The sequence below is a fragment of the Cariama cristata genome, unplaced genomic scaffold (assembly GCF_000690535.1).
Source record: "Cariama cristata isolate BGI_N322 unplaced genomic scaffold, ASM69053v1 scaffold34279, whole genome shotgun sequence".
NCBI classification, from domain to species: domain Eukaryota; kingdom Metazoa; phylum Chordata; class Aves; order Cariamiformes; family Cariamidae; genus Cariama; species Cariama cristata.
Window position 1 is genome coordinate 1 of NW_009636887.1, and position 22,193 is coordinate 22,193.

A 22,193-nucleotide genomic window follows, 5' to 3' on the forward strand; every position below is an offset into this window, starting at 1 on the left:
CCCCCGCCCCGTGTTAAGAGAGGCACAGCATACTTAATGGTAATAAGTGATGGAGAAATAGTCAGTCAAAGATTGTGACATCATTAGCTTGGTGGCCGGGAGAATCTGAATAGCTTTATTTTGTAGAAATACAATTACTTCATGGATAGAGTCAATAAATGTATTTATCCGTATCCCCACCAAAATAGTAAGTAATTTGTCTGTTGTGGATTCATTTTAATGTGCTCTTCCTACACTTCTGTTTGAGTTTATTCATGTGAAAAGTAGAATTGGATACATGACTTCATATTGATGTACTTCTAGCAAATGAACGGTAATAAAAACTTACTATCCTAAAGCACAGCTGTAGTTCTTCAGTGCTTTAGATGAACTGTGTATTCAGTTATATCTTTGAGCTGAGCAAAGCTACTTTGCTCACACTGGTTTAAAAAAAAAAAGTATTCTGTATTCTAGTAACTATCATATTCCATACTTTTTAACAATACTTTAAAAAATATTTTTCACAAAATCTTAAAATCCTAAATTCTACTCTTCCGTCATATATTTAAGTGAAAGAATACTGTACAGTTAATGGCACAGGATAGAGTTGGCTTTTGGATTTAGAGAAGTTGTTAGTACGGCAGAATGGGAAGACATGTTAGTAAGCATTCTGTATAGCTTTTCTAGAAGCTACATTCACTCTAGCGTTGTTAGAGCTTCAGTTTTAACTTGTGTGTCATAACTCATACTTGTCCTTCTTAGAACAATTTTTTAAATTTAATCTCTATTAAAAACTGTATGGGGGAGTTTGTTTTAAAAATAACTAACTGTTGACCATATCTGGCAGAATTATCTAAGAAAAGATGAGGAATTCCTCAAGTTAAACCCTGCTTTAATGCCACTGCAATTTTCGTTTGAGTTAACTTCTGTGCGATCTAGAAATAAAGTCCTAATAGTTGGACAGCTTAGTCTTTGACCCAGCTAATGACCTTCTGTAATTAGGCATTATTTCATAATATTTTCTACTGAAGTGTTGAACTGAATCTTAACAAGCACTTAACAATATCACTTGATACTATAAAGTAGATGCTATTGAAATGGCATTGGTGTGCAGGCAGGCTATTAGTCTGATCACTGTCTAGGACAAGTATAATTGTCTCTTTCTGCACTAGGCTTGGCTTTTTTGTTTGAGAGAATGTGGGGAGGAGGATATTAATAAAGTTATGAGCACCAAAAAGATAGGGTACTCCTACTTTGTTCCATCCACTTAAAATAGCAGAATGGCTGAAGCCGGAAGACACTTCTGGAGATCGTCTAATCCAAGGCCCAGGCTCAAAGCAAGGTCAACAAGAGCAGGTTGCTCAGAGCTTTGCACAATTGGGGTGTGACTCCACAGCTGCTGAGCGACCTCTTCCCAATATTTGACTGCCCTCAGAGTGAAAGTTTTCTTCTTATGTTTAACTGGAATGTAATTACTTTTCCTGAAAATTAAAGCTTTCTTCCCCAGGGCAGAGGGTTTATAAGTACTACCACCTATTCTATCATCTGATTTCAGTATGATTTCACTCCTTCAAAGCCTAGAAGTTATAGACCATATTTACTTTTTTCTTTCGTCATTCCCCAAATAACATGCATTCAGATGCACTGTTTGTGAATAAGCAAGAAGCATCCTGTCTCTTCTATCAAAAGACTTAAGGCAGAGCAGATTAGAACAGTTTAAGTTATAGTCTGCTCTCACTGTAATTTAATGTGTGCATCAACAAATTTTCATAGACATCAAGATAAAGACTTCTGTACACAAAAAGGAAAAATATTGGAGAAAGCTTGCAACTTAAATTTTGAGCAATTTTGCACAATGGATAGGGAAGGAGAAAGCTCTAGAAAGGATCGTTATAAGTGGCTTGCATAAAGGCTGCTGTTACTTGTAAAGGTGCCTCTGTGAAGCGTTAGCTAGGAAAAGCACCATGAATCCCTAACAGGAGCTTTTAGCGTGCAATAATTTTCCTGTACAGACTACTGCTACTAGCTCTTATCCTAAGGACAGTGATTGCTGCTTCAGAGGTAATATGAATATTTAAGAAGAATCTAGAAGAGAGAGGCAAGAACAATCAGAAGACATGAAATAAATAATAAATTGGAAGAACTGCCTGGAGACAAGAGGACTAGGGGGACAAAAGGAAACATAGTTATATGTAAAGTGTATATGTAATATGTAATCTCTGGAATAGTGGAGCATGGGATAAAAAGAAATAAGTTTAAATTTCAGAGAGAGATCAAGACTGGATGTTATTAAATGGAATTTCTTGTCGGTAGTAAAATTTATTTAGCTTATTCTTTGTAGTATCTAATGATCTATTCTCATAAGCAGTTGTAGAACCTTTCTCTGGGATGACATCAGCACGGCTTAAAGGGGAGTGGATTAGGTCTTGAAGTTCTTCAGTTTGTAGTTTTGCCCAAAACCAGACTCGGTATTGTGGGATGAAGAAAAAATTCTGTAGGATATGTGTGTATGTAATCGAAAAGGTAGTTACTGGAGCATCTTAAACTGAAGCTACAAATGCTTTCAAATTCATCGTTACTATTGTCCTCTTAAATGAATCAATAAAGGGCTTATCTGTTGTACCATATGTATTGGCTACTTGGAATCTGCCAAAAGTTACTGATTTGCAGCTTCAACGTTCATGTCATTGATAGTTAAAATTTGTTTAGCTCTTTTGTATAAATAACACTTTTTTATTGTTCTTTTTCTCCCAGTTTCTATGGAGATTTCGGACCTTTAAATTTGGCGATGTTATACAGATACTGTTGTAAACTAAATAAGAAATTAAAGGTAAGCTTTGTTTAGAAACAGTGTTCCTGTATTTTTCTGTTTTGAAATTCAACTGAAATGTATTATCCAGTTTGAAAGTGGTGGTTGGGTGTTCATTACCTAGATGTTTACAACTAAGCTTAAGGTTATTCTTTGTTCTGAATTCTTTTCCCTCTGAAGAATGGAAAAATTGAATATGCTGTCATTGTTGCTTAGCAGATGAGGCACTGAAGGCTGTGTTCACCTTTTTTCATAACTTTACAGTTTCAACACAATAGTAACAAGAAACACACTGGAGTTTACAGCTAATGAAGTGGGTATGCTAGTATGAATAACTGAAAAAACAACCAACCAAAAAACCCACACCCATGAACAAGAACAGAACATGGGCCCTGAAATCCCACTATTTAAACTAAATCTCACTCAGTGGAAGAGTTAAAACTTCTAAATCTTATACAATTTAATAAAATGTTCTTCTAATAAGTATTATGGAAATGTGTTTTTACACATAAAAATGATTTCTTTTTCTGTCTTTTAGAAGTGCTGCTCCCTATCAATTAATTTGTAGAAGCTTTCTTATTTTCTTGCATCCATATAATGATTGTTGATTCAAGACAATTTTGAATTGCTCTTCACTAGAGATGGAACAAAATTCAGTCGCACTGATCATCAGAATTAACTGCTGCATTTACAGATTCTGCACAACTTTATAAAGAAAGGACCAACACTTTGCAGTCAAAAGTAAAACCTACTACTGTGGTATCCAAAGAAGATACCAAAATTTTCTAACAGCACTGTCCTGTCATAAAACCACAAGCCTGATGATGGGTTGATGCTGGCCAGAAACTAAACACCTGGCAGCTGCTCACTCACTCCCACCCCAACCCCGGTGTAGGACAGGGGAGAGAATCAGAAGAGCAGAACCAAGAAAAACTTGTGGCTTGAGATAAAGACGTTTTAAGTGGGGGAATAAGAAGTGGAGAGAGATGGAGGTGGGAAACAAAACAAGTGGTGCAAAGGCAATCACTCAGCACCTCCCACCAGCAGACCAGTGCCTGCCCACTCTCCAAGCGACCTAGAAAGACTGCTTCTCAGTTTTATTGCTGAACTTGATGTTTTATGCTATGTAATAACCCTGTGGTCAGTTTGGGTCAGCTGTCCTGGCCATGTGCCCTTCCAGCATCTTGCCCACTCCAGTGTACTTGCTGTGGGTGCAAAGTGAGAAGCAGAAGGCCTCAGTGCTGTGCAAGCACTGTTCAGCAGTAGCTAAAACATTGATGTGTTGTCAACACAGTTTTAGACACAAACCTAAAACACTGCATCATGCAGGCTGCTATGGAGAAAACCAAACTCCATCCCAGCCAAACCCAGTACACTGAGTACATAGCTGTAGATTTAACCTGGTCCCCAAATGCCTGTGGAAAAAGTGGTTTGCAGCATGTATAGAAAATTTATCAACTGTGGGAAATTAAACAGATGTTTTAATTCCAAAGTACTAATTAATATCAGTTGTGCAAATAGCAAGGAGACCCTTCACTAAACATTATGGGTTTGAAAATGGGACAACAGATGTGATAACATTGGCCACTGTTAAGAGGATTCCTGTATCAAAAATGACATTGTTTTGGGACTAATGTTTGCTGCGCAAATGAAACCATTATGCAAGTTGATTTACACTATCTACTACTTCTAGGGGCATGCTGACTTTAAGCCAGGTAGTCTTAAGAGGAGGTTATGCAAATTGAGGTGTTTGTAGAGTTGCTATAGCCTTTTAGAAAAAAGTTCTCCTAGTTAAAATTTACATTGCTTCTTAATACAGAAGGTTAGTTATAAATAAAAAAACCCTTAACTCTGGTATTTCTGATTTTGAATGCCTATGTTCATATTGGGAAAACATTGGATGTACCATTTCTGTGTTAACACTAAATAGAGCTTAAAAATACATTATCTTATCACCCTATTTACCAGTGCCACTATCCCATTCAAATAAATGACCAATGATGCTCACTTGTTAGGAATCTATTTTTTTTTTTTGTGACCTTATGTTTGAGTTACTAAAGACTGGGGAGAATGCTTGCTCTGAAGTGGTTACTCCAGAGAAGATCAAATAATAAACATACTATTCTAACTTTCACTGTGCCTATGAAAACTAGAGCAATTAGTTCTGTTTTTTCTGGGTTCAGATTGAGACTGTGATCAGTTTGGGACCTGAATACAGTCTCGTGTTTCACTGTTGCAGTGTACCTTCATACTTTTATAGTTGAACTGGAGTGCCTTCAAACTGGACTAAAGGTACCAAGTGTTTCACCCAGAAAATAAGAACACAACTAATAAATACCTTGGGCTTTTCTTTTTCTTAAATGATTCAGTATTAAACAAGAATGTCTCTACAGTCTTTATTCTTGTTATGACTGTTGTCTGTATTGAATGAAGCAAGCTGCTTGTCATAAATGACTTGTAATCATGATAGTATAAAGGTTGTATATTAGGGGAAAAAATACACAAGGGAGCCAAATTGAACCTGAATTAGTAACCCGGACATTTGCAGGGTTGACTTAGCAAACAGTCATGTCATTTTAATGTAACTTTTATATTTTTTGAAAAAAGCAAATATGCTCGCAGTGCTAGGTGAAGAGTACAGATGGTCAGGAACAGGACAGAGAAATCTCATGCAGATTAGCTGCAGTTTCAGCTGGGAGCAGATGCTGTTTGCAGCTACCTTACCAGAGGCTGATTCCAAATAGGTTAATTTAAACTACTAGTGCATAATAGAGAAGGGTAACCTGATGGTTCAACCTCTTGAAAGTAATACCTGAAATCAAACCGCTAAAACTTGGAATACCACCTGAGTGGTATAGAAACTTGTGCCTTAATAGATTCCAGTCTGGCTGATGGGTCCTACCCCTGCGGTAGGGCAGTACCTGCTAATGTAAGCTTTACTCGTCTAACAGTTAAAATATATGCCAGACTCTGTCCTAATTTAGATACTATCTGCAGTGTGTAAGTAGGATTGTAAGACCAAATCCCAGGGTTGAAGCATGTATCTGATGTGTACTGTAGGCCTAGCTGCAGAACACTACTACTCAGCTTCACTAGTTGAGAATTACAGATTCACAGTTTCTACCCTTCTGCCCCTCACCTTCTCATGTCTGTCCTTCACAAGTGTCCCCAAGAGGATTCCAGCGGCTTGAACAAGTGTGTGTAAGACAGAAGTTCATGACCTGTGACTTACCTGCCAGCAAGGCATTGATGCAATGAGCAACTGCAGCAGCAGCAGTATGGTAATTCTTATGTGACACCAGGGGGACACACAGGCAGCCTGTGATCAGTGTTTTGGAGATAGGAATTGCTGACTGGTCTAACAGCATGGAGAAAGAGTCCTGTTGGACAACCTGCTGCTTGCATTCCCTGACATTAATTGTAACCATGCCCTGTGACCGACAGCAGGAGTTGGCTGATCATAGGAAGTAAAAGGCACTGCAGGTGACCATTCTCTGGCAATCCAGCCTCTGCTGCTGGATGGTTGCTGTTGCCATGTTGCAACACTTTTGGGACCTTGAGGCAAACACAGTGCTTAAGCCCAGATGACTACTGCCATGATTTGGTATATACCTGGTTGGATATGCATTTCATGTACTTTTGTTAGGAAAAAGAGTCTTTAAAAGAAGTGTGGCACAAAAAAAAATATTCGACAAAATCATGATTGTTTTTGTGTGGGTGTGGTGTCTGAAAAGGAATTTAAGACTTAGACTTTTATTAAGTTTAAAACTTCTAGGAACAGGAGAAGTGAGAGTATAAGATCTCATTAAAACAGACCAACCCCACAAGCTTCCCCTCCAAGTCTTTCAGCTATACCTGTTTCTGTTCTGGGAGAGGAATTAAACGTGGAGACAGTTTTTTGCTTTCCCTTCTCCTTTCTTGGAGGACAGGTGAGGAAGAACGGTACCAGCTTGAAATGTGCTAATGGCAGACCAACATTTTAAAGTAAACTCTTGTAATTTTTATGCTGACTGATTTGAGGAAGAGTAAATAGTTCTATTCTGAAGAGCTGAAGAATTTATTCAGGTATCCATTTGCTGAGGAAGTTGGAGCTACAGTCCTGGTTATGCTTTAGAGGAAAACCTTTCTGACCTTGTAATGTTTTGATTGCTGTGGAGCTGATCTTGACTAGCCAACAGCAAGAAAAAAATGCTTGGCCCTGGTATCTTCCTACTTGTTCTTTGAATGCTGTTTGGGAAAAAACGGTTGAGTAAGCAACTGTGATTCATTTATGAAGCAAACATTTTTTTTCTTCTGTTTAAATAAGTCTGATTTCATAAAAACTGCTTTAAAAAGCTGCTGCTTTTATGTGTGTGTAGCCTTAGACAATCGCAATGAATTTAGAAGGAGGGGTAGTCAGAAAGGGAGTGTTGCTGAGAAGTGATACAAGTACAGATCAAAGGTCCTGGCAGGCTTATGAACTACGGGGTTAACATTGCTTGTATGCTAACTGTGTTGCTGCTGAATCACAGAGGGGTTTGGTTTTGTTTTAATATAAATAAACTGCTGGGCATACACATGGAACTAGAGTAACTACAAGCATCTCCTTTAGGGCAGCTTAGATTTTGAGGCAGGTTGTGTGTACATGTTTTAAAGCATCATTTTCTATGAAAACTTTGCAAGCCTTGTATTCACTGCTATTTGTATATACATATTACATATATATATGTGTATATATAAAAATAGTATTTTCATTGATCTAGGCTTATTAAACACATTACAGTAATTTCTTGCTTGAACAATGCAAGTATGTTAAAGCATATCCATTAAATAAAATACTGCCAAATTATCTGGTGATTCTAAACAGTTATCAATCTAGTAATTGTCCACAACAGCACCTTCTAAGGCTGTCATCAATTTCTGTGCAAGTAAATCTCTCTTGAGGTCTTCAGGAAACAAGAATTGATCTAATATTTTTTTTAAAAAAGTAATATAACCATGAAAATAATGTGTTCTGGAACCCTCTCATACACCCAATGAATTAGTTTTATCACCGAAACTAAAACATGCCGCACTTTTCATGTAACCTATGCCTTTCGTTCAAAAGATTCTCTTTGAGTATATTCCTCTGGGATATATCTTGACAGATACTGTTCTGTTATATTGGTACATTTTGTCTTCTAACAATGTGTGAAACTGCTAAAATTTTCTTACTGGTAAAGAAAAATATCTGTAGTGCTTCATAGTATTTGTGTTTTGGTTTAGAAAAAAGATTATTTGCAATTATGTTAATACATTATCTCTAATTGTAGCTATCTGTAGACAACCTGTATTGAAAATTCCTTGTTGAAACAACTCGGTTCTTCCAAGTTGCACAGTCTCTAAGGGAATGGTGGAACTCTGGAGCTGCGAAAGCAGTCACCGTAAAGAACTGTCTTTAACAGTTGTTACCATTGAATTACCATTGAACCCAGCCAAAGGAATAGACTCAGCTTATTAAACATGGTCAGAAAATCAATATTTTTTTTAAAAAAAAAAAAAGATCATATAGCTTAGTGTTGATATTGAAAGTATTCTGAGTTGACAAAAAAAATCCATTCTGTAAAATAAAACAAGGAATAGGTCTTACTACATAGAACTTCTGGCTAGCTAGCAGAATGTGCTTTTAACAGTTTAAAATAGTATTTCAGGTAAACTGTAAACTGTTGCAAAGAACTTCACTTTAAAATAAGTAGTAGTCAACAAGTTATAACTGAAGTTCTGTCACTGTTGCATAACTACTCTAATCTTATCCCACCTACACATCATGGGTGGAATTGCAGTTAGAGAACACTAAAATTAAGAAACTGAGGAGGGGGAAGAAAGGAGGGATCTTAAAATACTGGGATTAATTTTGTCAAGTTTTAATAATAATTGAATGCTTCACTAATTAAATAACTGCTTGTGCTTTGTATGTTTGCATATACACTGAGGGAGATGTTGCTGTTGTCCTCTTCCAGTCAATAGCAACCAGCTCTCTCAGGAATTACAGTCCTGTTTAGGTACACTCAGTTGCATTAACTCTACTCCTTCCACCTATGGAAGAGTTGTGGGTAATAAGACCGGACTGGAATGTACAGTTAGAATTGCTATTAAAAGTGCTATTTCTATGGGGGGTGGAAGTAAGAAGCTCACTGATACATACAACATTTTTCCCCTGAGTTTATCAGCTATTTGTTTTTTTGCAAAACTTGATTCTGTGGTTAAAGCTATCCTAAAATTTGCAACAAGATTTAAGATGAGATTTGATGTTTACAGATTTCTGGAAGTGAAATACGTACAGTTGACACTACTTAAATAAATAAAACACAGTTCTGCAGCAGTGACCTTATCTCCCACCCCCAAGCATCATCAGTGCCAAGAGTAGGAAAAGGAAGTAAATTAAAATTGTCAAATTGGAGTTAAAAACCTGAAGTTGGGTAACAGCAGCACTGGTATAAAGGCAGTTTATAAAATGTGCAACTTTTAAAAATAGAAATGCACTTCAAACATTTAGAAGCAGAATCTAGTATGTCTGTTGATGACTTCCTCAAAACTGTAGTAGTACTGTAGAAATCTGTCAGGAAAAAGATGTGTAATAGTGTTGCAGAATAGAATGAAAGTGTAGAAATTCATGAAGCTAAAAAAATAATAATGCAATGAACTGTCCAACTTGCCAGTTTTAACTGACAGTTTTATCTCTCTCTAGCTTTAAATAGTTTTGCTGCAGTTTGTCATTATTGTTCTTTTCTAGTACTTGTTGGTCTTGTTTTCAATGGGAGTTTTGTCCATGGGATTCTGACAGAGGCTGCTTTTCTTCCTAACGAAAGAAGAATTGCAAGTGTTACTAGTTTTGTCTCTGCCTAGCCTTTTTTCCAGGCTTTTCACTTGTGCAATCTTTTTTTTTTTTCCCCCCCCTAAATAAATTCTTGCTGTTGAAGCTTTCTAAAGATGTCTGTCACTCCATTTTTAGGTAGTATAGATGGAAGAGTGGTGTTTAACTTATAAAATGCCTGTAAGATTGATTGCTTCAGTTTTTCTCTTGTCTTCTCCACAGAATTATGTGCTAAAGAGATTTGACATATAGGAGGGTGTTTCAGTCTCAAAATTTAAATGTCTTTTAATCAGTGTTCATAAGATATTGTCTCAAATATTTCAACTTGGAAAAAAATACAGTTTTTTACATTGAACATTTTGATTCAACTGCATTTTATAGGATATTTTTGCACAGCTAAGAGGTCTGCCCTGATACAGTGGCTGTTTCCCTGCACTCTTATTTGTAATATAAGATGATTGTTCATGGTATCAGTAATTTTTTTTCTCTTTTAATTTAAGAATCTCTCTATAAGAATTTTTTTCTGACTTACTTTTCAGTTTTGGAAAAGTGACTTTTTAAAGTAATTTTTAAAGTGTATTCTTCTCTCAGTAAATATGCTGTCTCTTTTTTTTTAACAGTATTTCAGTCTATCAAGAAAGAAGATAGTGTACTATACCAGTTTTGACCAGCGGAAACGAGCAAATGCGGCGTTTTTAATAGGTGCATATGCTGTAAGTGTTATTTATCACATGGATACTTGTAACCTTCCTTAAGAGATGTCTGCTATGTGTAAAATAGCATCTCAAGAGATGGTCCTTTTGGGAGGTAGGCAGATTGTAATTTGATTTTTCTCTAAGCTGTCTTTGAAAATTCTGCTGTATGAATTTTAGGGAATCCCTGTCTCTGGCATTTAACTCCATTTACTTTACAACACAGGGAGTGGCTTTGGCAGATCATGTGCATGTTTCCCATAAGATACCATTTTCTTGAATGTCAAAAATGCAGACTACAAGCTTGCCTCTAAAGTTGACTGTCTCAGGATCAATTGCTACACATGGCAGTAGTGAGATTCATACTGGGGAGAAGAAAGCTTTTTCTCACAGCATTTCTTAAGGTTACTAGACCAGAGGCATAGTGATTATTGGGTGGATTTCTTTTCTCAGTTAATTTTCATAGCCTACCCAGAATAATGGAAAAAATGAGGTATTTCAACCTTCTGATACTACACATAATATGCAATATGCAGGGCTGTCTTAGTTACACAAGCCTAATTTATTATGATACCACTTAAGTTTTGATAGTCCCAGGCTGACACTTGCACAGCCGCTTGTGTGTCTTCATAGCAGAGTAGCTCAAACTTCAATTTCACCTTCCTGCTCTACTGTCCAGAATTGGAGCACACTGGAAGAAAACTCAGAGTCTTTGCGATAGCATGTTTTATACTGATAAAGTATTGGAACTAACAAGCTGCTGGTCCTGAGCTGACATCCACATGGTCAGCTGAGTTCTGGAAGTCTTTAAGTCAGGCTTTATACAAACATTATACAAATGTTTTACTACAAGTAGGGGGATAGTGTGTAAATGCTCTTGAGAAGGAAGAGCTATTTAAATTTAAAGGAGGAAAAAAAAATCAGGGCTAAGTTGAAATTTTAAAAATCCTTGGGTTAGATTTTTGACTCTTCAGAGTAGACCTGATGGAAGAACTTTGTAAAAGGAGTAGTAAGAACAAATGAGTTAGAATGTTTGAAGTTTGTTAATGTTTTTGACCATACAAGGCTATATTTAATAATGCTGGGATTAATTTCCAATTCTGTGTCTTATATTCTGTTTAAGGAGCCTCCAAATTTGATAGCATCTCTTTATAAGCTTTACTGTCCCTTCAGATCCAAAATCTGTCCAAGTTGTAGCATCTTCAGTAATCATTCCCACACTATAGTTTGTAAAACTTCAGTCATTCCCTTCGGACTGCTTTTTGTTTTCTGTTTGCATCATTGTATCTTCAATTCTGTATTTAGAAATATCCACTTCATGTTTTAAAACTGATCCAGTTAAGCCTGTAGCCAGAGAACACTCATCTCTGTAGCCAGAGAACATCTTTTTTTTTCTCATGTAGATTACAGCATCTAATTGCCTTCACTGGATTGCCCTTCACCTTCCGATACATCTTAGAAGCCTTGGAAAGGGTAGGATGGTGGTGTTTTGAAGGGGATGAGATTATCTTGTTATTCCGCTTGTTCGGTCCTTGTTATATGACTATCTCAACTAAGTAGCTATTCTCTGTGGATAAGGGGTTAAAAGGCCCTTATCAGTATTAGCTAGACCCAAGGAGAGAGTGCTGCTGTCCCTGAAGAGAACTTCTTGCAAAGCCAGGATGTAGGAACAGAAAGGTAAGGAGGTACGTAAGGTGCAAGACAGAACTCCAAGCAGAGGACTGATCAGCCGAGTAGGACTATGCCATATTTACAGTATTTAAGACCTAAACATGGGAACAGTCTGGTATATTTGGTAGTCCTTATTTGAAGGAGCTGCTCAGCAGCTAAAGCTAGGGATAGGGGCATGCACTGCAGGGGGAGGACAGCAGAAATCCCCCTAAAGAAAGTCGAGAGGGAGAGCACATAGTATGTGTACCATGGCGTGACTGTGTACGTACTCCATAATGGGTAGCAGGTGGCATATCACATAAAGAGTTGGTAGCTTATATGTACAATAAGGTAAATTAGTGTACCACAACTGCATGCACATTTAACCCTTGCCTAGCCTGTTTTAAGCTGCTTATAGCTCTTATTTGCTAGCAGATGCAAGTGATTTACATCTGCATTTGACACACTTACTCTCCTGTCAGACTAGTATATGTTTTAAGTATCTTCTGATTATTGAGGACAGTATGTACTAAAAATAATTCTTTACTAATACAGTGCTACCAGTACAAAAAAGTATTCATTCTCTTGTTGAAAACACCTTATAGTCACTTTCCAATTCATCTCAATTTAGTATAGCATTGGAAAACAGTTTGCACAATGGTATCCAATATGTTACATAAGTATGTCATCCCAGAATTATTTCTGTAGATGTATATTCCTAAACTTGCAAGTGTTATGGGAGTTCATTCACCACCTTCTATAATGTTCGATACTACTGCCAGTAAATTGATAAAATAAATATTTATTTATTCTAAAAAGTTATTTATGATCTACCTAATGATCTGATTTTTGTTTTTTTAACTGCAGAAGCCTAGCTTTTGTAATCCAGGCATATTCCTTCACACTCAGGAAATATCTGCATTTTTGTGGTGTTTTACCTGTGTTTTAAATGTTACGTTCAGTCAGATGCAGTAGGTGTATACTCTTGGGTTATGTGATAGGGTGATTCCTGACCTGAAGGAATCTAATCATGTTCTTCAGTAAAAGAACTGTCTGTAATTGGCAATTTGATCTATCACAATTTGAATATTAAATTGTGACAGAAATATATGTACTGTTTTGCTTTAAGGTCTTCTAGATTTTATCTTTTCTTTGATTATACAAGCTTTTTGAGACCAGAAAGTCTTACAGCTATGAACTCTACCAGTGTGTGAAAGTTAATTGTGAAAGCTTGTTTTATTTGTCCTGGTGTTAAAATATTAAGTGTAAAATGAAACGTGGAAAACAGTGGATCAGGTTCTAGGAATGGGTTTCCAGTGGTGATTATGCAACTTAGATTGTTCCGTTAAACAGGTTCTTAGACACGTTGTCCTGAAATACCCTATAGCTATTAAAATATTTATTAAGTGTCATAAATTTAAGCAAAAGTTAAGTCTTAAAACTTTATTGGCAATAGCTTGCCTGTTTGTAAATTGCATCTCAGGAGATGCGTTTTCAAAATTTCCGTTTTTACAATGGACTTTTAATACATTTGGGCTAATCATGTCCAATTGCTAAATTATTGTCCTTGCTTTTAAAAATTCTGCAGAGAGTACTTCTGTCATAGAATTCAGATTAAGAAAAAAAAATATTTAAAGTATTACTAAAACAGAAGAACATGCAGACTTCTCTGATCTTACAGAGAAGTTCAGGGTCCCTTCTAAATGGTAAGACTACAACAAGAGACTGTTCAGTAATATTAGGAACAGGGTGCTACTACATTTTGCAAAGTCTTACCAGGCACCACAGAGAACACTTTGAAGCTAGTATTGCTTTGCTTCTCCCTTCATCTGTTTGGAGACTTATTTTAATTGTTAAGATTTTTTTATGTAGTCTTCCACAATAGTTAATTTTTTTAAAAAAAAAAGTCTTTAATAATTGTTCTAAGATATTATTACAAGTACTTTCATGCATACCAAAACTGAAGTATCTTGGTTTGACTCAATTTGTCCCTAGTAGTTTCTGAGGGGAAGAGGGGAGTAGGTTTAACTGAATTATACTGAAGTGATTACATGAACTCCCCACTTGTCATCAAAGAATTCATTCTTGGAGAAATTGTGAAGGAGAGTGCATTTTCTCCTGTCTAACATATAGATGAATTGGGGACTGGCTCCCTCTTTCCATGTTCTTAAGGTATTTGTTATGTTTCTTTTCTGGTTGGAAATCAAGGAACTCCTACCTGGTTCTGTACTCTGCTATCTAGTAAGGTTTGAATTCCCTGGGGGAGAAGGGCGGGAAGAATACTAGGCTGTTTGTACCAGTGACTGTTCTTGTACTTCTAGAGAAATGGGGCAGGGGGAAGAAAGAACATATATGTATGACACGCTCCGCCTGGTAAACCTAGAGCTTTAATTCTACCCTTGTGGAAGACAAGTAGTAATTATCTTTTACAATTCTTCAAAGATCAAAACTTGATTAGTGGACCAAAATCTGACTTTTGAGCCATCCTGGTGAAACATCATGCTTTCGTACTGTGACAAACTCTGAAGAGAGATCCAGTGAGCTCTTTTTCTGTTTTCTTGTAGACAGCAGATGGGCTGGTCATATTTCTTTCTCACAATTACTTTAAGAGTGTGTTTTGGTAGTAATAGCTTTTATTAGAATTCTGTAATGCCAATAAGGGAGAAAAGCTGTTGAGTTCTTAAGTTTGTAATTTTATCACAGCAAATGACTGGGTAATAAAAAACTATTATGGCATGTTTAGTCATTTGCTTGCAGGAGAGTTTCTCACTAATTAAAAAATATAAATTAGACTTCTGAGCCCTACCTGAAGCTTTAAGGGTTTGTTCTTTTGTAATCTAAGCATATCACACTACTCCTCAAGTCTGTAATAACTCCCTTGGAGGGTCAGCAAGTACAAAGGCTTTTCAGTTACTGCAGCGTGTACAGCCTCTTTGCTGTTTCAGGCAACGCTTTTCTTCAGATTGCTTTAGATTGGCTTCACAGAATTCTTGTGGTAACTTAGCAAAAATGGCAGGTGCAGGTGAGAACAAGATGAATCCAACTTGTACTTGAAATATTGTGGATGAGTGTTAAGGTGGACTTGCAAAATACTAATTCCGTTTTTGTTCTGTAAACTTTTTAGGACATATGGTATGGATTTTCTTGGCAGTGTATATGTGGCCAGTATTGCTACATGCTGTGTGCCTGCATAGTGTCCCAACTGTGGAGAGCCTTATCTTTCAACCACGTCATTATTCAGGAAGTTAAGAACATAAGAATGGAAGTGTCAGAGAAAAAAATTTGAAAATTTTCAATGTTTGCTGAATCTGTTTTTCACAGGTAGCAGTGCTACATAATATAAGTGTTAGTAGTGACAGTGAGGAAAGGGAGGAGAATCTTATCCCTTGTAAAACAACTCTTGTAAGAGCATAGTTACTATCTGGAAAGTGACTTGATTTTTTAAGCCTTTTACTCACATTGCTACTTAGATACAGGTTCAGCTTATACAAACTATTCACAACAGGCTCTTTGTGTTGGTTTCTTTTTTATTTGTATATGTTGCAGAATGAAAGCACTGTGAAGATTCATCATATAGATCAAAAAATGAACCTAAGTTTTGGTTGCTGAGCTTTCATTGATAAAGACAAGTCAGAAAGCAGTCTCCTCTGTTTTTCTTAATGGATATCACTGCTTTTTAAGTACTGAAGAGATGTATCCTTCCTCCTTCAGTTATTGTGTTATTCTTGACATCTGTGATACTTGTATTTTTTCAGGAGCTCTATTCAGTGTTTCTTTCCCTTTCCTCCTCCTTTTTGTGTTCATAATATCTTTTTCCTATTTCCATTTGGTTATCTTTATTAGGAGCTTTTACGAGCTTTGTGGACAGACAGCTAGCAGTGTTTGGTTCAAAATGTCGTGTATACATGTCTTTGGGCAGAGACAGCTTTGAAGCACCATAACTTCTGTGAAATAAAAACTGCAGCATTGGGAAAACATTCATGTAGTGCAAACTTGCCCCTACTTCAGATTTCTGACTCCCTAACTGTAAGATGGAAACTCATCTTTCCCTGAAGTCCTCTGGACTACCCTCTAAGGATCTTTTGACTATAAGCAGGAATTTAGGCTTTAAGTGTGGGCTAATTGACATGATTATTGACATTAATTGGCATGAATAAAATCAGTATTTTTCTCTGACATACACCCCCCACTGAAATCTGTTGCACAGGTTGCATTGTTCTTAAATGTAAAACCTTTGTGGGGAGGGGGACTATAAAGGAAATATAAAGACTTCTTTCACAGACTAAAAGAATCTTTTTACAAATGACTGAAAGCAGAATAGCATTGCTATACTGCAGGGATTGAAAGCATGAAGCAGGTGCCATTAGTCAGCAATAATTGCTGTAGACAGACGGTTACAGCTTAAAAATAAGAAGAAATGGGCCACTCTACTTTTTGAATTAAGTAAATACATATATTTCCATTAAGTGAATTTCTCAATCTGTTCCAATATTATTAAACACTGGTTTGACCCCAGCAACAAAGACTCCAATAATTGCATTAAAAACAATTGTTCTGATAACACAGAATAAATTGAATGGTTTTCATATAGAATTTGTGGTCTGTTTTGGTGGTGGAAATGATGCATTGCTTTCAGAGATTAAGGAGGGGGGAATATGGAAGTTCGGGCAAATACAGGGACATTAGTTTTGAGAAACATGTCACTTGGGCACTTTTGCTAAATGAAACAGCAATATCGACACTGCTGCAGTAATTGAGATATAACATTTGAAGATAAGTGGGGTTTGTTCCTCTTTTTGGGTACTGATTATACTGATCCATGCTATCACTGTGACTGTGGTGAGTGGAGCAGCAATGTTGGAGACAGACTGAAATACAACTCCATGTCAGGGAATCCATCTTTTGAAGACAAATCAGCTTGTGTAGAGCATTTTGGTCCAAAATGAGACTGGTGGTTCCAAGCTGGTAGTAGTTGAAAAACAGAGATGATTCTGGACCATCTTTTCATTGCATCGTGGCAAAGACTTTTTCAGACCATTTTACTTGAGTCCATTTTTTGGTTTTTTTGTTTTATCTTGTCTTTTCTGTCTGACTTGTCCATGCTTGAGGAAGAAATGCAAGAAAATCTACCTACTATGTTGACATCTTACAGAATACTAAGAATCCCATTAACTTGAGATATTAGTCTAGGCATAAAGGAAACTGGAGATATTCTAGGAGTGACTACCACCTACCTACATTCTAATGTGCTCAAGGTCAAAAGTTGAATAAAACTTTTAGATCAGGGACTAACCTATGTCTTAGTTAAGAAAATAATTATTAGAATACTTTATATTCAACAGTTAAATAGACGTAGAGGTAAAAACTAGCCATGTAGATGTTGGTTGTAAGGTGAGTTGAGGGGAAATGGCTCTGAAAGTTATGTGGCTTTGTTTACAAAACATGTTTGTGCTCTTGAAATAGCCACTCCAAACTGGATGAGATCTTTTTTTGTAAATAATGCACTTGCTTAATAGGTATTCCAAGTTAGATTTCTTTTAGGACAAGTTTTACTGTACAAATAGGAATTGAAATGCAATAAGATGTGATTGTTTTCTAATTTCTTACTTACGCCAGTGCAGCTAATTGTGTTCAGTGATAGCAGAATGAACCTTGGCTTAGGGTGTTACATTAACTGTACGCTGGTTTCATAGAAGCAGATTCAGCTTGTTGAATTGGATATTTTTGTTAATTAGTAGTTTGATATTGACAGTTAGGAATCAAAAAATACTTGTGTTGGAAAATCTTCTATTGAGCTGTGATGGAGAAATACTTCCTTTGTCAGCTGCTGTGATAATATTTTGAGTCATTTGAAGTTGGACAGAGAGCTCATAGTACACATGCCTGTTTATCATCTTAGTATGATGTTGACTCTGTCTTAAAGTCTCTCAGTTGCAGCAATATGTGATTTTTTTTAAAAAAAAAAAAAGAGGGGAATGACACAAAAGAGAAATCCCAGTTTCTGTTGATTTCTGAATCTTTTACTTTGTGTAGGTATGTCTTTTCTGACCTATAAATGTCATAGGAGTCGATCATAAAGGAGTATAGTATGCATTCTTAGGAGTTTAGTGGGCTGGGGGAAGTTTACATGTGGCTAATGACTTTTCAGGCTCAGGGCTGATTTTTTTTTTTCTTTTTTTTTCTCTCCATCCCTTCTAGGTAATATACTTGAAGAAAACACCAGAAGAAGCTTACAGAACACTTTTGTCTGGATCTCATCCACCATATCTTCCGTTTAGGTATGTCAACATTAGAAGTAGGCCTAACTTTTGTGTTTTAGAATTTGCTGAACATAAATTTTTCAGACTGCCTTCCCAGAAAAGGGTTTCATGTCTGATACAGACATTGTATCAAAATGACTGATCTCCAGAAAAAATATTTTTTACTTCTGGTGGAATTGCTCTGTGTTGGAGTAATAAAGCCATTTAGATTGATTTAAGTTTTAAGTAAGACTCCCAGTCTTGCAAACTGTCAGGCTTTGAAAATAGTTCTTAGCATGTTTGTGATTTAGCAATTAAAACTTTTCATCATCATGTATTGTGTTTTACTATTTGGAAGTCATTCAAATCTTTTAAATTACCTAGTACCTAACCAGCTAGACTTACATGAATGAAGGGGGTTTTATGCTGTTATATTTTCTCTATTTTACAGAAGAAGCACCGATGTTCAAGTTATTAAATTGCTTTGCCTTTCTGTTTTCAATGAATCATAGATAATTTCTATCAATCTGTCTTTATTCTCTGTACTAAGGTCATATTGAGACTTGAATCAGAGTTTTAGCTATCATGCTTATCTAATAAAGAGACTTTCAAATTTTTTTCATGGTGTGAACAATGAAATGCCCTTGTGCTTTATGAATGAAAATAGCTCACACTATTCTTACGCAAACACTGGCAATGAAAGGCAACTGCAAGAAGGTTAATATTCTCTTTTTTTTTAGGGGACTCAGCATTTTACAAGTAGTGTTCACTGTCAGCCAATACATTTGTAAATGTAGACTTACCTTGTCTATATCAAATTCATCAGATTCTACAGCTCTCAGCAAAGGAAGATCAGATTGTCTCTCTTCTCATAGCTTGTACGGGAGCCAGATACAGTATAAACTGTTGGGATAGTAGATTTGTATGTAAAGACCAGTTTGACTATGAAATCTTAAACCATCGAACACATTTTAAAAAAAGTTATCAAATCAGTGATAGCTTTCATTGGCAGAGAATTTAACATTGACGTGGTCATCGATAGCTCTTCAAAGCCCAAGAGTTTTACTGAGCTATTGATATCCATATTTTTTCCAGCTAATTATAAAAGATATGTGGTACAATGCAGTAAAAAATCAGTTATTTTAAACATGTGAGTGTGTTTTAATCTCCAAATTCTATATAAAATACAGGAGTGATGATCGAAGTTGAACTTTCTCCCAGTTTGAAATAATTACATTGGTCTTTTCTATTTACAGAAGGTTAAGCTATTGGAAAATTGCTACAAGAAGTTCTTTGAAGCAAACTCTATTATTCTGAGCACAGAAACTGTCTCAATACATTATTCTGTCTCCTTATCATTTTGGGGAAGGAAGAAGTGAAATACTTCCTTGCAATATTTCCCTTTCTTCTGGGGATTACTATGCAGCATTTTAGTGGACTCTAGAAAAAAAACCTGATTCTCCCTTTCAGATCAAATTCTCAGTGGTTCAACTTTGGCAGGAGTATTTCTTTCACATAAGAGCTTTCAATACTAAAGTGGCTTGAATTTTTCGGAATCTTAAACCTATTAGTAGTGGAGGTTGTATGTTACCTGACAATAGCTGTATCTTGTTGACCAATTACAGAAGTTTACTGTTTGGAATTACAGTAAATTGCTATGTCTTTAAGTTCCTTTCTCCCCCACCAAAGTAAAGATTAAGGGGTATAGAAAAGAGGTTCTGTCAATTCCAAAATAGAATAGTTTGCTACTCTGGGATCAGCAATGGAGGGGTCAAAAATACAAGAAAGAGCAAGAATTTCCAAAGATAACTTTGTTATATATGAAGAGCATTTCATGTTTCCCGGGGAAGAGAATAGTAACTGAAAACATTGAAGAAGGCAATGTCCAGCAAAGGGACTACTCTGTTTTTTGCAGTCTGGCTTGTCAAAATGATTACAAAAGTATAATTGTTTCATTTCAGTTGTCAGCTTCAGAAGAGGGCAATAAATGTATAGAGTAGGCAGTCTTCTGAAACTCCTCTGCAGGCTTTGTCCGTGTGTTTCGTGCCCTGGGTTGCTGAGAGATAAACGATTGGCTAAAACAAAAGCTCTTTAGGGAGGCTGTGGGTTTTTTGTCGTGGCTTTTCTGTGGTGTGGATGGGTTTTGGTATGTTTTTTGGTTGTGTGTTTGTGTGTTGTTTTTTTTTTTTTTAACACAAAGCTTTGGCTGTTTTAGAGGATGGGAGGGAGGCAATCTTCTTGAGCAGAGCCTTGCTGTTTCTAGAAGGAATATAGTGTTTTGAGCTTTTGCTAGAAGAATTAAACATCTTGATTTCTTGAGCGTTCTTTCTTAAGAACTGGAAAGCACTTAAGTTTCTTTTGGAGCTGCTTTGGACTACATCGGGTCTTGGCACTGAATTAGAGCCTAAGCAGATTGTGTTACCTGTGGTATAGTTTGTCCTGCTGGGAAAGAAGGCTGTGTAATCTAGCGGTACGGCAGGTGAGACAAAGAGAAGTGAGGAAATAAACTGAAGGATTCTGACAAGATAGGAAGCTAGGTAAGAAATGGGGAGTCTGATAGGGTGGGAGGGGGACATATTTGGGAGTTGAATTCATAGGAAGAGACTGTAATAGATACATAAGGAGCTTAAGAATTATTGAGGCTGAGAGAAGGGCAAGTAGATCTGATGAGGGCCTGCAGTGGGACAATCTAGATTAGCTGGGAATGGGGAAGAAGTCATTTATTCCTCCTTCCCTGGTTTTCCAAGGTCTTTGAGATTATTTTCTCCCCCTGTTCATTCTAAGACATTTGAGACATCTCTGGTGCAAAATACAGCATGATACAGAGACTCAAGCAAATGAACCTGTCCTGGAAGCAGTAGCACTGCCTTAGCTAGTATATCTGCTTGACTTCAAGCTATACTGTGAAGAAACAACTTGGTGCTATGAAGAAGTTTGCACTCCTTCCGCATCTTTAGTGTCTTGAAAAGGAGTGAAATGACTCTTATGTACAATGAAAAACATAAGCCAAATGTCTTACGTCTTCCCTTCTGTTCTAAGGTCTAGGAAGGAAATAATATGAGAGATTAATAATTGGTATTCAGTGCTGATTGACTTGGATTTATTCTTGGAGCCTGCAACTTAAGATATTATATAACTTCTGTAGTATAGGTCATCTCTGAATAGTTTGAGGTGCAAGAGTTTATCAGTAAGCAATGATCAGTTAAGTGTTACAGCTAGGCTAATTTAACAAATTTGTTAATTTGATATCTGGAGTGTCTATTTTTTTCCAAATAGAAGACAACTTCCAATAGATAGAAGCTGCAGGATTGTCAGATTCTTTATGGAGTACTGAGGTATGTTCACATGAGGTGATCCCTGGGCAACTGATCTACTTTCGTCTAGCTCAGTGACCTCAAAAAGCCTTAATCGGCTTAGATCTTCAGCTGGTATTTCATTTAAAGACAGCTTCAGCAAATATTGTTCAGAGGTGGAAGGAAATCAGAATACCCCTCTTAAAAGATACATGGAAATATTTTGGGTTTGTTTTTATAATAGAAAAACTAAAGACAAAGCAGGGAGATAAGGCGCTACTGTCTTTGAGACGCCTTCATCTTACTTTGGCTGATTCATTGTCACTTGGTGACACTCCAGTCTCTTGGAGATCTTGTACTGTATATTCTCACTTCCATTTAAGAAAACAGTGCTAACACCATGTTAAATTATCATAAATACCAGTTCCCTATTGTGAAACTAAGTTTTAGATTTTTACCTGAAACTACTCTGTATTGACTTTATATTGAAGAGAAAAAACCAAATATATTTAGTATTACTGTGTTCAGTCTCTAGATATGACATGAATTTCAGAGCTAGATTTTTGTTTGTAGCTTTTGGGTTTTGTTTCTTTATTGGCAAGAGCTGGGGAAACAAACTATTTTGTTATTGACAGTGTTTAGAGGTTTGTTGAAAGGGAAAGCATTATGCAGTATTGAGGTCAGCTAGAATAACTGTGA

The 22,193-nt window shown here is 36.5% G+C and overlaps 1 protein-coding gene across 1 annotated transcript in view; it reads left to right on the forward strand.

The window, feature by feature from the left end:
- Window positions 1-2,737: 2,737 nt before the first annotated feature.
- Window positions 2,738-22,193, forward strand: part of CDC14A (cell division cycle 14A) — a gene marked incomplete at its 3' end in the record, with an annotated part of 37,419 nt that continues 17,963 nt past the window's right edge. Inside the window, exons 1-3 of the mRNA XM_009708093.1 lie at window positions 2,738-2,809; window positions 10,241-10,333; window positions 18,161-18,240. Coding sequence (XP_009706395.1) covers window positions 2,768-2,809; window positions 10,241-10,333; window positions 18,161-18,240 — 215 coding nt within the window. The remainder of the gene's footprint in view (window positions 2,810-10,240; window positions 10,334-18,160; window positions 18,241-22,193) is intronic.